General features: G+C 45.4%; 1 protein-coding gene across 3 annotated transcripts in view; it reads right to left on the minus strand.

Moving 5' to 3' along the window:
- Positions 1-7494: 7494 nt before the first annotated feature.
- Positions 7495-15001, minus strand: part of LOC309968569 (cyclic AMP-dependent transcription factor ATF-7) — an 86439-nt gene continuing 78932 nt past the window's right edge. For all 3 annotated transcript variants that reach the window (XM_082849859.1, XM_082849858.1, XM_082849860.1), the window contains exons 9-11: positions 13087-13284; positions 11449-11557; positions 7495-8050 (exon numbers count right to left, since the gene is read on the minus strand). In XM_082849859.1, coding sequence (XP_082705985.1) covers positions 7833-8050; positions 11449-11557; positions 13087-13284 — 525 coding nt within the window. In that variant the 3' untranslated portion in view covers positions 7495-7832. The remainder of the gene's footprint in view (positions 8051-11448; positions 11558-13086; positions 13285-15001) is intronic.

A 15001-nucleotide genomic window follows, 5' to 3' on the forward strand; every position in this document is an offset into this window, starting at 1 on the left:
GGGAAGCCAGGGTCAGAGTCAGCCAGGATGACCCAGTCTGGTGACTGGAGAGGCTGCAGGAAGGGCCACGCAGCCCATTCACACCCATGGGTATGTACGTGCCTGTTGGAGGATCAAAAATGGAATCACTACTCTGAGATTTGCCTGTGGATAGAAAAGTGAGATACAGGAGACTAAAAGGTTTCAGAGCCCCCAGAAAGTGGAGATTGCTTCAGATGTCTGTAGACAGACCCCCATCTTCACTCGCACTGTTGAGGACCTGCCTCACTTCAGCCTAGGGAGCAGTGCTCTGCAGCTGAAGCACTGCTGCCACCCTGTGGTCACAGCTCTGCATTGTCAGGCCCGGCCATTTCCTTTTTCTGGAACAGAGTTTGTTGAAGGGTAGGGTGGCTGGAGGTCCTCAGGCCCTGACCCCACCGAGTCCCAGAAAGGCAGGGGCAGGATACTGGGGTGCCCACCTCGCTCTAGTCACTCCAGCCTCTGCCTGGCTCTGGCTCTGACCTACTGGGGCAGGTGCCTAGAATGCCACCTTAGGAAAAATCAGTCACTGCCTCTCAGGAAGCGTTCCTTCCAAGTCATCTGGTACAGTTTCCCTTCTGATCCTAGAGTCCCTTCCTCAGCAGTCCCACCAGTGTGGCTCTTGATGCTGCAGAGGTGCCATGACATAAAGGGCCTGTGAATCAGACTTCGACAAGATGCTTAGCTCTCTGTAAGAAGTTTCTTCACCTAAGACATGGCAACGTTAAAAGGAACCACTTCCTACGGTGAGCATTATTTGAGATACTTTTTGTAACCCATGCAGCACAGGACCTGGCATAGAGCAGGCTTCCTCACAACGTTAGCTGTGATTGTCCTGGGTCCTGGGGAACTTGCTATCTCCTCAGTCCAGACAGAATCATCCTTGCAAGGAGCTGGCTTTCATCTCCCTGTGGCCTCCACCAGGGGTCCTGGTTTCCCTCATTCTCAGAGAACACCTCTCGTCTTTCATGTTACAAGCCTTTCCCATGTTTGAGGACAGATTTCATTCTTCCTTCCTTCTTTCTTTTGTCTTTCTTTGTTCAAGGGGAAGCGTTCCCCCTTCTTTAAAGTGAGGCATCTAGAAACCAACGTACACTTAGGATAGGTAGGTTAGATCAGGTTTTGATACTCACGTCTATCAATGCAGCCTAAGCTAGGGTGAACCTTTTTGTAAGCTTTGTCTCACCGCTGGTCCCAAGCATAGAACCTGACATTCATCATCATTACATCTTGTAGTTTCACCACTTCTTACATGGGAGCATCAAGTCCACGAGGAGATGGTTCTTCTGTGGGAAATGGGTCCTGCGCTGTATCAAGGTCCTTGTCCATTCTTATCTGACCAAGTTCAGAGGAACAAGGTGTGAGGGTAGATGGGGTGCTGCAGAGCCGTTCCAGGGTCAGAGCCGTTTTAATCCAGCTCTTGCACTTCGCTGTGTGCCTTGGGCAAGTGTCTCAAGCTAAACCTCGGGTCATCATCAGTATCATGAGGTAACTGCTCCTGTTATCAAGAGGTTTTGTGAACAGTAAATAACTTGATGAATGCAAAGCATCTAGCACTCCACCTAGCACACAGCAGGCACACAATAAATGTTTACCCTCTGTGATTTCTCTGATCGCCAGTTACAAGTGGATCTGAGCTGAGGCTGCATTCAGAAAGGGGCTGGTCTAGCTGCTTCCTGTGTCCTGGATGGAGGTGATGGGTCTCTTCTTTGGCTAGAAGTTGGAATGGGTTAATTCTTTTAACTTGGGAAACTGTCCTCCCTTCAGTCTCATCCCCACCTCCAAAACCTCTCAATCTTGTTTCGGTATTTGGCTTTCAGCAACTTCCTTTACTTCTCTCTGGACTCCCACGTGCTTCTGACCACAATGAAGACCACCACTGCCTTTCCCGCTCCGCAGGGGAGACTGGCGCTCCCTGTCTGTGTCAGTTACACCGAACACCGGCCACAAACAGCATGTACATCTCCTCTCTCCTATTGGAAACCCCTCAGAGGTACCCAGCTATCTCCTGGTCAAGTTCTTTAGCCTGGTCACCCTCCTCACCTGTGGTATCAAGGAAGACACAGATGCAAGGAATTAGTAGTAGTGACTGCCCCACATCTCCCCATAGTTCCTGAGCACGACCTGTTTTTTTCTTGTAAACTATCTTGCCTGTTTCTAAATAAACTCCACCTCTCATTTCCAGACTCCCCTCCTCCCCACACACACAGAACTCATAGAATCATAGAGCACTTCTTCTGTCTGCGTCTAAGTGCACTCCCCAGGCATGCTGGAAACTTCTTGAGGGTAGGGCTTATTATTTTTTAATCGCGGGGGTGGGGGACATAACACTGAAAGGTTAAGAGGCCACTTGCCTTCCACCGCCCTCCGAGCCCCATTCACGCAAAACACACAAGTTCTCTAGTGAGGGCTCCCATGATGCCAAGGGCCCTCGTCCCTAAGGGCAGTGCACAGATCTGAGCCTTCTGTTGTGTTACGTAATTTATACAAACCACCCACCTCCCCTAGGCTGTGTCTTCCCCTGCATAAAAAGGAGGGATAAGAATGCCAGCTGTTTCTGTCCTAAGAAATGGGAGAGTGAAGATCGCAGACATGAAAGCCCAATGAATTCCCAGAAAGAATGGACAATGGGACTTGTAGATCAGAGTATTGAAACATCAGACGGAACAGTGCTTCTCTTGATAGTTTAATGTTATATTTGCAGCATAAATAAGGCACAATATATGTCAGGGCAAGGGAGGGGGGAGAAGGCATGGCCGGGGGATAACTGCTATGTGGCAAGGGGGCAGGAGGAGGGACGGTCAGGGAGAAGAGAGCGAAGCCTCTGCCTCAGCCCCGTCCCAGGAGACTGTGAGCCTGCTCACAGGGATCATGCTGAAGTGCGTGGAGGGGAAGGGAGAAGACAGTTTCATAACAAAACAGCCTGTAGCACTGCATCCTCCCACCTGTCAAAGTCTACCACTGGGGACTGGGGAAACCCAGACCCAGAGTCAAGTTCCTTGATGACATGGAGAGGTGTTGCTACATGTCAAGATATACAGATGAACAGAGATATAACGATAGGCACACACAGCTTTTCAACAGATACCATGTCAGGAGGCTGTAGCCTCCACTGTTGGGGCTGAAGGCTCATCTCCCTGCCTGAAAGGTGTGTGTTGGGGGTGGGGTGAGTGGGAGAACAGGACAGCCGGTCCTTCCTGTAACAAAGAACATGGAGTGACCAGTCTGCAAGGGAATATGGGACAACTCCTGTCCAGACCCACGCAGGGCAGGTTTTAGGAGTAAGCAGAGGAAGACAAACCTAGATTTTGAGATGAGTGACATTGTTGTTGTTTTAATGGGAGTGGAGGGAGGGACTGGAGGAAATGGAAAAACATGCTAGTGCTAAGGCAGAGGATGGTACTTAAAATATCCTTGATACCCTGTAAGAATTTCCCAGCTTGCCCCTAAGGCAATGGTTCTCAAACTTTAGTGTGTGTTAGAATCACGTTGAGTGCTTGTTAGAGCCCATCCCGAGTTTCTGATTCAGTATGTCTGGGATGGGGCCTGAATGTGCATTTCTAACAAGTTCCCAGATGATGGTCCTGCTGGTCCTGGACTACATTCTGAGAACCACTGCCCTAAGGGAAAGTCAATGAAACTAGTGCTCAAAGCCATTTCTTACAGCGAAATCCTCACTCACCAGTAGTTAACGCTGATGAGATAGCTCTGTGCTACCAGCCCCCATTAAAAAGAGAAACCCTAGCAGCTACAATACAAACCTGCATCTACAGAGGATGTAAGCTGCCTTAAGCTGCCCTACTCTCCCCAGCCTTTTCTCATTCCAGGGAAGAACTTTACCCCAAAGAGACACGAATGAACTGGTATGGAGGGTGGGAATGTTGGCTAGCAACCACCTACACTCACCCCTGCTGGGTCACCACCCTGGGATGGTGAGGATTTATGTCTGTGTGCACTTGCATGTGTGCAAACAGAAACAGAAATCAGTCTGTACTATGAAGGGAATGATTAGGGTTGTGGGAGGCTGAAGTAGGATGGGGGGCCTCTAATCTGCCTTAGGATCCTCACCTGTCCTGCTCTTCCCTCCGCCCCAGTCAAACAAAAGTCTAAAGAAAGCAGAAAGAGCATATCAACAAAGGCATATGTGATACAGCTAGGAGGACTGGATTCTAAACAGACTGGTTATGACATTAAAAAAAAAAAGTGTACATTTCCTTCCTGTGTATACAATGTACAATATTAATGAAAAATAATGATTTGGGGATGGGAAGGAAAGAAAAGGGAACTTTGTGGGGAAGAGCTGTCTTAGGGCTAGCACCTTTAAAGGAGCCTCTCAGTGTGAGCAAACGGGGGACTTAGGGACCAGAGGAGGAATATTTTGGTGTCTACTTGGTGGTTCAGGCTGTAGATGGGGGGTGGTTAGGGTTAAGCACCCTGTCTACCAGAATGGGTGGTGCTGGAGGGCAGTAAGTCAGCAAAGGAACTGGAACCACGGAACAGGCACAGGGAAGGCAGCAAAATGAGGTTCAGTTAGGCCATCTCCTCTTTTACTGCCACCGAGAGTGTGCACAGTCTAGGACTTCGGGCCAAGGAGAGGAGCAGAGGCCGAAGGAAGCCAGATTTGGGTGTACGGCCAACAGGGAAAGATGAAGTAAAGGAGGCTGTACTCTTTCTAGTCCTTCCTCATAGTGTGGGAGGCTTTCAGACTTTTCAACTCTAAGCAAGCTTTCTTTTAAGACAATGGGGCAGTGCTCGCTTCGGCAGCACATATACTAAGACAATGGGGCATTAAGTCTGTGGACCAGAAGACCTGGCTCTGGCCCCTTTCTCTATGGCCTTGGGTCTCTAGCTGCTGTGTCCTTGGAGTGAAGTGGGAGGCCTGAGTCCTGTGTTCACTTAGAAGAGTCCTAAGGCATCCACATTCCCAGTCCCTTTTAAAAAGTGTCTTCCCTTAGGCCCCTAGAAAGGCCATGTTCCTTAAAAAGAGCTAAGTGACACCCTCCATGATGTTCTGGTCCAAAGGAGTCTGGAGGGCAAGGAGCAGGGGAGAGTGGCCACACAACTGGCTGCAGTAACAAGGTAAATGTCATTCCCCTTGACTACAGGAGAGACTTCAGGGCAAGCAATCGCTCTGCCTTCTTAGTGAGACTAAGGACCAACTGAAGAGCTGTCTGGGGTGGGGGAGGTCCTGTCGTTGTTCCTTCCTCATTTCACTGCTGCTTTACTACTAAGGTTCTGCCAATGCCTCTCGGTTAGGTCCCCAATACTAACTTCCCACTGATGAAAATGAAATAAGGACTCAAAGAGAATTAGACATGGGGATTAAGAAACTAAATAAGACCCTCTACATAAATTAGCCATCCTACACAGGGACAGACTGGCAGGACTCAAACTTCCTCCAAGGCCAAGCAGTGAGGCAGGGCATGTGTGCAGCGACAAACTGATTCTTAACTTGAAAAACACATGACTGAAGGGGGAAGAAAAACAGTCAAGGGTCTTATGAAGGCTCCTTAGGAGCCATAAACGCAGTCAAGCTTTAGGGCAAGGCTACAAGTGGGAAATAAAGATAACAAAAAATGAAACACAACTGAGGCAGGAGAAAATCCCAGGGAGCAGCCATCTAAAGGAAAAGTCCTGAGCGCAAGTTATGGCTGTGAAGTTTTAAAGGCAAGTGGAGTCCCTGGAGGTGGTAACCTGCATCCTGACCATCTGCCGTGCCATTTGCTAGTCTGAGTCACCTCAGGGGCTGTTCCTGTTGGGTTCTGGGTGGGGGAGGATGAGAAAACCATGTTTTCTCTCCTTTCTCTTCACCAGGTGTGGCTTCTTCAACACCAGCTCTGAAAAGCAGGAGGGGAAATTAAAAACAAATGCAGTAGAACATGTCCTCTAACTGGCTCACCAGTTTATCAGTCTGAGGAGATGGGAATCTCGTAGCTTAGAACATTTCCTCATTCCTCTACGATAGCCAATTTTGGAAGATAAAATAAGAAAGGAAGCTGGCAGTCACTCTGTATGCATGTATAAGATGGAGGTAGGAGAGAGAGAGAAAAGGACATTATTGGCTTGGGCAGATGGCAGAAAGTGGCTCTGGGACAATTGGAAGGGCTTCATACTGAAGGGCTATTAAAGCTGACCTATCTATCCACAGGCCTCTGGCTTTGGACTGCTTCCTATGGCCTTGGTAGAAATTGCATAGTTCAGAGCCAAAGGAAGAGGAGGAGTCTGAATGGGGAAGAAAGAGGGACAGGAGGGATGAATTTCCCCCCCTGCAACACAACTTTTCAAAGTAAGAATGGCTGAGAGCAACAGTCACCAATTTCCCAGGCAGGTCAGACTCTTCAACGAGCAGGGCTCTTCTGCTGACATCAGTGCTCCACCTTCCCTTCCCGTGCCTCCCCCCACCCTAACTTATACTCAAGAAAACCCACTCAGGACCTCGGCTATGATGCCTCAGGGTCCTGGGGCGTAGACTATGGAGAAGCATTGCATCCAGGGGGCAGAGAGAAGAAAAAGAGCTAAAGAAACGCTACAGAACCAGAGAGACCTAGTGGCTAGGCTTGGAGCCTAGTGAAAGAGAGCGAAGGCAGATCCAGTGAGGACCAGTTGTGAATACCAGACCCTGACTCAGAAAAGAAGACAGATGTGTGAGACTGAGAGATGGGGGGCGAGGGGAGGTGAGGGAGCACAAGAATCCCCTACAGGACAGCTTCCAGAGGGCTGCATCGGAACTAATTATAGAAGAGAGACAGAGGCAGGAATGCAGGCAGGGGCACGAAGAGGGAGAGGCAGGAGTGGAAAGATGACCAAAAGCAATCTGTATGCTTTGGCTAGTAAACTCTTGTAAAACATAAAAGAATCAATCTAGTAACTTGATGGAACAAGCTTTAAACTACATTGTTCCTGCCTGTCCTGATGATTAGAACTGAAGGAGGATGGAGTGGGGGATGGGAAGGGAACCAGCCAGTCAGATCCTGGGCTCTTTCCCTTTTCACTACCAAGCAGTATCTAATAAGGCCACAAGATGAGGTTGCCAAGGCTTAGTGGGAGGTGGAAAAGACCCCACCACTAGACTGGGAAAACTCAAAGACATAAAATGAGGTACCCAAATAGCTCTGGAAATAAATGAGAAAGGACTAGACCGTTTGAGGTTTCATTTCTCTGTTTTTGTTTTGGTGGCAAGTAGGGAGGACTAAAGTTTATGGAAGAGCTGGGAAATACTGCTACTTCATACATCAAAGGTAACCTCACATTCTCCATAAGTGGATGTTTTAACTAGAATTTACGGAGGGGGAAAAAGGCATAAATAAGCAGCTACTGGGAGACAAAGTCCTGAGTCCATGGGGTGGCTAGGGATGGGTCAGCCATTGATATGCCATCAACTCTAGCCTCCCTCTACCTAGTAGGAAGTGGCATGCTGCTAAGAATCAAGAAGGTAATAGCCATGGCTTGGTGGAAAGAGAGGGAACTGAGAAACCGAAACCTAGAAGTACAAGGGTTAGTGTTAAAAGAGACAGGTACACGTGCATGGGCAGGGATGATTGTTCGGACCATCGGGAAAGGCCTTTGGCTGTGGGTACATCAGAAACTTCCCCCTTGGGGTATGATCTATGTGGCTCTGGGGCTTGGAGGCTCCTAGTACAGGTGTCAACGTAAATGACCATGTGAGAAAAGCCCCACATCTGACCATTACTCACAACACACAATTTCCCCCCCATACTGCCATGTCCAAGGCAGATGGGAGAGGATAAGATGACATCTCTCTTGGCTCTCGGGCGGGCGAGCTCTGGCTGGGGACCTCTCCACCAGGGGAGGCATCATCTGCCCGCAGACTGAGACTGTGGGGTCATGATCACATGCGACTGTATGGGCATGCTCAGTTCTGTCCTTTGGCTGGCCATCTGAGTGAGGACTGAGGTGGCCACAGCTTCAGCTGCAGAGCGAACGCTGAGGCCATTGCTCGGGGCTGTTGCTGAGCTGTGCTGAATCACAGGGGCTGGAGAACCCGTTGGCTCTGAGCTTTCCTTGGGGCTTTCTGCCAGGAAGGAGGGCAAAAAGCAGAGAGCAAGTGGTTAGAAAACAGAATGGGGAAATAGGCAGAACTACCTTTTGCCATAATTCTAAAGGAGCCCAAAGGAAAATGAAGCCCATGTTTTTAGGGGGGAAAACGTCCCAGAATCTTGGCTTCTAAGCCATAAATGGGCTAGGAAACTGGAAGTTGTGAGAAGAGAAGCAAGCTAGGCCAAAATTAACCCATCTATCCCCATAAAGCAAACCCCCAACGTGTTAATTACACTGCCTGGCTTCTAGGTCTCTGCACAGTTCATTACCCTTATTGGAACACACTTCCTCTTATTCATGTCTTTGAAGGTGATTTAAAATAGATCTCTTTTTAGCTATCCTCTCTTATTAATGCTCACAACATTGCAATCATTCTACTATTTTTAATATTCCTTTAGCATGTAGTTGCACCATAGGTAAACCTGATAGATATCAAGCTACAATCAAATGATGTTACAAATGACCAGTCCTTGGCCAAGGTTCAGTCAACACAACCAACTACAAAGAGGTCTGTCAGACCCTCCTGACTATTAACTAGCTAGGCATTAACGATTTAACACATTTACTTTGAGTTATGCCACTCCACCTAAAGTGACAGTAACTTTTATTACTAAACACAAATGTCTAGCTGCATACAAAGGTAACTCCATGTTGCTTAACAGTCAAGGAGTTTCACTGAACATCAGATAGCCTCTCTGGCTACTTAAACAGAGATGTGTAGAATAAGGGCAAAATTTCAATAGTTGGTTGTATTTCTGACCTCCTGATAAATGCCTGAGTCTTCTTTCAGGATTCAAATACTACCTCCTCTGTGAAGCCTTCTTTGTTACGCTCAGGAAATTAACTATTTCATCGTTTGTGCTTTCAGAGCATACATTCATTTATTCATCAAATATTTACTGAGTATTGCCCGTGTGCCAGGCACTAGGGTATATAAAGAATAGACAGGCCCCTTGTCCTCAGGAAGTTCCCAGTCTAGGGGCTCTTTGGGATACCTGTGCTTCCCTTACCCATGGCTGGACATGTTTATCTCCTCATAACCCTGTGAGTCTCTCAGAGATAGGAGAGTGTCTCGTTTGTCTTATGTCAGGTACCTACCACTATGTCCGTACCACACAGTAGGAACTAAATACATCTTTGCTGTAACAAATAAGTAATTTCAAAGGTTGACTATCTGTCAGAGTTCTTGTAGGGACTGAATAGAAACCTTACTGTATATAGACTTCATACTGATAAATACTCAGCCCTTGTCATCCTTAGCCCATCAAAAGGACTGAAATAGTTGATCACTAAACTTCTCGAAACACTTTCTTATCTTGGCTTACAGAACACCACACTCAGCTGCTCAGCTGGCTTTCCTCCTACCTGCTTGGCTACGCATTCTCAGTCTCTCTTGTGGGTCCCTTCTCATCTCTCTGACCTCTAAATATTGGAGTACCCAGGGCTCAGTCCTGGAACTTCTCTTTTTCTACCTATGTGCTCTCTTTGACAATAACATTTCATCCAGTTTCATGGCTTTAAAAACTATCCATATTCTGCTGACTCGCCAAGTTGTACCTTCAGCCTTTCCTCTGAACTGCAGACCCATACAACCAGCTGCCTGCTTGACAGCTCCAGCTGCAAGCCTAAGAGGCTTCCAAACCTGAGCTCCCGATATACCACCCAGTCCATTTCTTCCTACACTTTCCCCTATCTCCATCAATGGCAACTCTGTTCCTGCAGTCGCTCAGTCCAAAACCTTTGGTGCAATTTTTGATTTTCTTTTTCCTCCCATATACTGCCCCATCTGGCCGTCATCAAACCTTGTCACTCTATCTTCGAAATATATCCTGAATTAAATCCCTTCTCACCACTTTCACTACGGCCATCCAGTCCAAGGCTCCATCACCTCTTGCTCATATGATTATGATAGCCCCACTAAGTGGACTGCCTGCTTCTGCCCATGCATTCCTCACTCTCTTAACAGAGTGACCCTGTTCAAAATAAGTCAGATCAGTCATGTCACTATTCTGCTGAAAACAACCCTCTAATGATCCCCAAAGTAGAGTAAAAGCTAAGGTCCTCACTATGACCAATGAGGCCCTAAAGGAAAATGCTTCCATTCCCTCCCCTACCTCATCTCCAAATAGTCTTCATTCCCCATTCTCTCCAACACCAAGCCTCCTTGGTGTTCCTAGAATGTGCCGGACACGCTCCCACTGCGGGTCTTTGCATTTGCTATTCCTCCCGCTTGCAGTACTTTTCTCCCATATTAATGCATGGCTAGCTCCCTCACTTCCTTAAGGTCTTGTCTAAAATTTCAACCCTGCTGCTAACACTTCATATTCCTCTTTCTTGTTTTATTTTTGTCTTCCAAGCATTTATTCTTATCTAACATACTATATATATTGTACCTATTTATCTAGTTTATTGTCTGTCTCACCTACTAAAATATAAGCCCCTCGTGGGCAGGGACTTTAATCTAATCTATTTGGTTCCCTATTATGTCCTCAGCATGTAAAACAGTGCCTGGCACAGAACAGGCTCAATCAATATCTGCCTAATGAATGAATGTACCCTGAAGTACACATTAAAATTAAAATTTAAATAGAGATGTTTAAAATTGGTGATGTGGTTACTCTTTTTCTATGGGAACACATCTCTGAAATGATAAAGACATTAGTGGAAAAATAATTCAATATATCAAAATTTGATAGCCAACATTTCTATGAATTTATTTAATTTGTAAAGGAAAATGATTTATTAGTTTTTACTGTCCATAAGCAAATTATTCACAGTAATTTTAATTTCAGGATTGTGCTTATCCAGAGCATGACTCTGTGACCAGCTCTTCCTAGCACTATATTATTTGTGCTCACAGATTACAAACTGAAACCAACATTAGCCCATCATTAGAAAGATAAAATGTACCACCAAATCTCAATGCTTAACAAACCCCAATGTATTATATCCTCTTGAAGCCAAGACAGTGGCTTTGGAATAAGAAGAGCTGGATGTGAATCTTGGCTCTGCCACTTCACCAACTGTGTAACTTCAGGTAAGTGACTAATCTGAGTGCAGTTTTCTTGTGTATAAACGCAGGTAATATCGATTTCATGAGAGAACTGGGAAGATGGTTGAGTGCCTCACACAAAGTAGGTACCCAATACAAATTGCTACCCTTTTTCTCCAGCTACAATAGATAATTAGGGTAACTATATTGTTCTCAAAAATTTTTTTTGATAGGACTGGTTGTTCCACAAAGGCTGCTCACTCGTCAATCTGGGCCCCCCAGAACATTCAGAATGGAGTTATAAAATTATAAAGAGTTGAGACACTCATTACATGCAGTGTACTGACTGACTGGTCTTGCTTAGGTTGTGAGCCACTCACCTAAATAGCCTTGGGTCTTTTTCTGTAGTGCTGTGACTGGGCAGTCTTTATGAGCTAACAGCAGCTGTTTCAATTGAGCCACCTCATTGCGTAGTAATGTGACTTCATTCTGAGGAGGGAGGGAAGAAAAGAATATGAAGGAAATTTATGCTCCACTCTTGAACCCCCCCGTAGCTATGCCCAAAGTGAGGACAGAATGCTGTCTGGATTCTCTCCCTCAAATCTGGGAAAGACCCAGCAAGGCTTTAGACGGCCCAGGGCCAATACAGCCATGAATTCCATGACAGGAGCTGCTTACAGTGATAGCAGGGATTTTAAACAGAAAAATGACTCTTATTTAGGATAAATACGATTACACCCAAATTAATAATGCATATGTCCTTTGATTAAGAAAGCTAACTTCCAGGAATCTATTTAACAGAGCTATCTACTCAAGTGCATACAATGTACACTGCAGCACTGCTGTTATGGCAAAAAATTAGAAACATTGTAAGTATCCATACCTTATAACATAACTTACACTATAGAATGCTACACAGTACAGCTATTTACAAACACGAGGTAGGTCCTCTGTATACATGGCTAGATCTCCAGGAGATACTGTTTTATGTTACAACAGACAGTCCCTCCCTGACTCCCCCACAAAAGCTATAAATGAAAAAAATATTAGAAATACATACATGTCTGGTAGGTACACACCAAACTTATCTACAAGGAAGAGAATGAGACTAGGAAAGACATATTGAAGAGAGACTTTATTTTTAATCTGTACCTCTGTGTGTGTATGTATGTGTATATTATATATATGTTATATAAATATATTACCTTTGTAATGGAATATTTTAATAAATAATCAGAAGAAGGGAAAATAATATTCAAGAAATTATCTGGGGACTTCCCTGGTGGTTCAGTGGTTAAGAATCCACCTGCCAATGCAGGGGACATGGGTTCAAGCCCTGGTCCGGGAAGATCCCACATGCTGCGGAGCAACTAAGCCCATGCGCCACAATTACTGAGCCCACACTCTAGAGCCCGCGAGCCACAACTACTGAGCCCGCATTCTGCAACTACTAAAGCCTGCGCGCCTAGAGCCCACGCTCTGCAACAACAGAAGCCACCGCAATGAGAAGCCCGCGCACAAGTTAGAGTAGCTCCCGCTCGCCGCCAACTAGAGAAAGCCCCGCGCACAGCAAAGAAGATCCAGCACAGCCAAAAATAAATGAAAATATCTATATTATAACCCTTCTATTTGCGTTTGAGTGGCTTTTTCTTTCTTTTCTTAAGCTGTGTTACCTGGGCAAATACTTTCCCTTTGGGTGTTCCACTACCCCTGTCAGATTCTACTGATGACTTAAAAAGAGCACCCTGGGGCGCTTGATCTAATTCCCTTCATCCAAACTGGTCTATGGATGACTCATTCTAGTAGCAGATTTGGGGGTAGTGGTAAGTGTCCTTTCCAGTCCCTGGGGAAGAGGTTTCAACTCTGACTGTTAAGACATTCTTTCTGCATTCTCCCTGGCATATGTTCTGGATCTGTCTTAAAGAATTATCATCTTCTATTATATCGTCCCACTTTTTCCTGATTCAATCTCACGTTCCAGATTCAACAATCCTAATAATCACCCAGGACACACTCACACTCAGCTGAATGTTCTGAGACGTGAGTTCCTCAGCCTTCTTCTCTAGGGAGGACACCCACAGCTTCCGCTTTTGACGGCAGCGCGAGGCTGCGGCCCGGTTGCGCTCCAGAAAGCGCTGCCGCCGCTCATCTGGATCTTCATCCACCGTGCGCCGACGTCGCCCTCCAGTACTAGGAGTGGGTTGGGCTGGTGAGACCTGTTGCCCAGAAGGAAGAGGAGTTACTTGAAGGGAATGTCAGTCCTTTCCAAACTAAACCTGACGTAAGCTCTGGCAAAGATCTGGTAAAAGTATATACCAGTCTCTGTAACCACAGCGAGTCTCATTACTATGTCCCTTAGCTTCTCTTCTGTAGTAGTTCCTCATCCTGCCTCCTGTTTTCTTTCAGTCTTCTCAGTTCCATACTCTGATTATTTCTGAGACAGACAGATAAAAGTGAAACTAGGATCACTTTTTGTTTCTTAACAGGAAATCTCGTAGGCAGGGAAATTATAATCAAGGGAGGTGTCAGGGGAAATTTTAGGGAGACTATGGAATAAAAAATTGGAGAATCACCTATCTGGTCAAGCAATATATACAAATAACTGTGTGCTACAAGTTTCAGAAAAGGAGAAAAGATTTTACTATCAGTGAGATATGAACTATCATGGAGATATATGAATTAGTATATTCTCTTTTTTTTTGGCCACACCGCACGGCTTGCAGGATCTCAGTTCCCCGACCAGGGATTAAACCTGGGCCACAGCAGTGAAAGGCCAGAATCCTAACCACTAGGCCACCAGGGAACTCCCAATATATTCTTTTTATTTAAATCAGTTATTAATCATCCTCAGCAACGCCCCTGCTTCCTGCCTTGTTTGTTCTGTTTGTTTTTAAAGAGAAAAACATTTTTTAATCTCTTTACAAATTGGCGATTTAAGACTGTCTTTTGTTTTTAAACTTCAGGCTGATGTCTCTTGTCGCTAAAGCACTTTTGAATCATCTTCCTTTTCTGTTAGCTGGTATGTATTCAAAGAAGATAGACCAATTTTACAATAACGGTCAAAATTAAAATATAGAAAGGTCAACCATCTGTATAAAAGAAACTATGTAATGTAAAACAACGCCAAAAATAAATTCTTCCTGAATCTGTTGCTATTAGAGAACATCTATATTGGTAGTTCCCAAATGCCAGAGCTCACATTAGTTGCATGAGAATAAGCATAAGCTTATAAGAAAACAGAATCTTATTCTACTTCAGGCCCTACTGAATCATGTTCTCCATTAACACAGATAATGAAGAGATCATTTTATTTATTCAGATTAATATTCTCTCTCCTAAAAGAAAAAAAGTGGAGAGGAAATTTCAAACTTATTTTAATGAGCTACAGGCCTTGGGGTCATTGCTTCTCACTGTACTAAGGGAAGTTTACACAAATTCTCCTGTGATTTTCAATTTCCTCTTTGTCCTGAGCTCACTGGAGCACATGTAAAGATTGGTGCTTTAGGAGGAGAATGGGGAAAAGGAAATGATGGGTTCCTATTCTCTCATAGACAACTCAACAAGACATGCAGGGAATGGAGGTAAAAGAACAGACCGAGAGAAAGAGAGGAAGAATAAGAAGGAAAGGAATTAGTGGTAACTAAAAAATAAGTCATGTCATTTCCTCAAGAGGGGAAGCAGCACAACTTGGGCAAGGGGACTACTGCTTTACCATTTCCAGAAGGGACTGGCATTAGAAGGGGTTACAGGAGGGTGGGCAGGCTTAGCTTCCAACAAGAAAACTCAGATGAAAGCTTTTGTTGTTGGCCAAGCTTTAAGGCAGCATATGGTCATTAAATGTTAGGACATGTGGTGGTAACTGATAAAGCAGGTGGTGACATCAGGAAAAGGGGATGGGCAAAAGATGTTAACTCTAGAAACTGATCTCAGGTT

The sequence above is a fragment of the Leucopleurus acutus genome, assembly GCF_964270905.1.
Source record: "Leucopleurus acutus genome assembly, chromosome: 11".
Taxonomy (NCBI): Eukaryota; Metazoa; Chordata; class Mammalia; order Artiodactyla; family Delphinidae; genus Leucopleurus; species Leucopleurus acutus.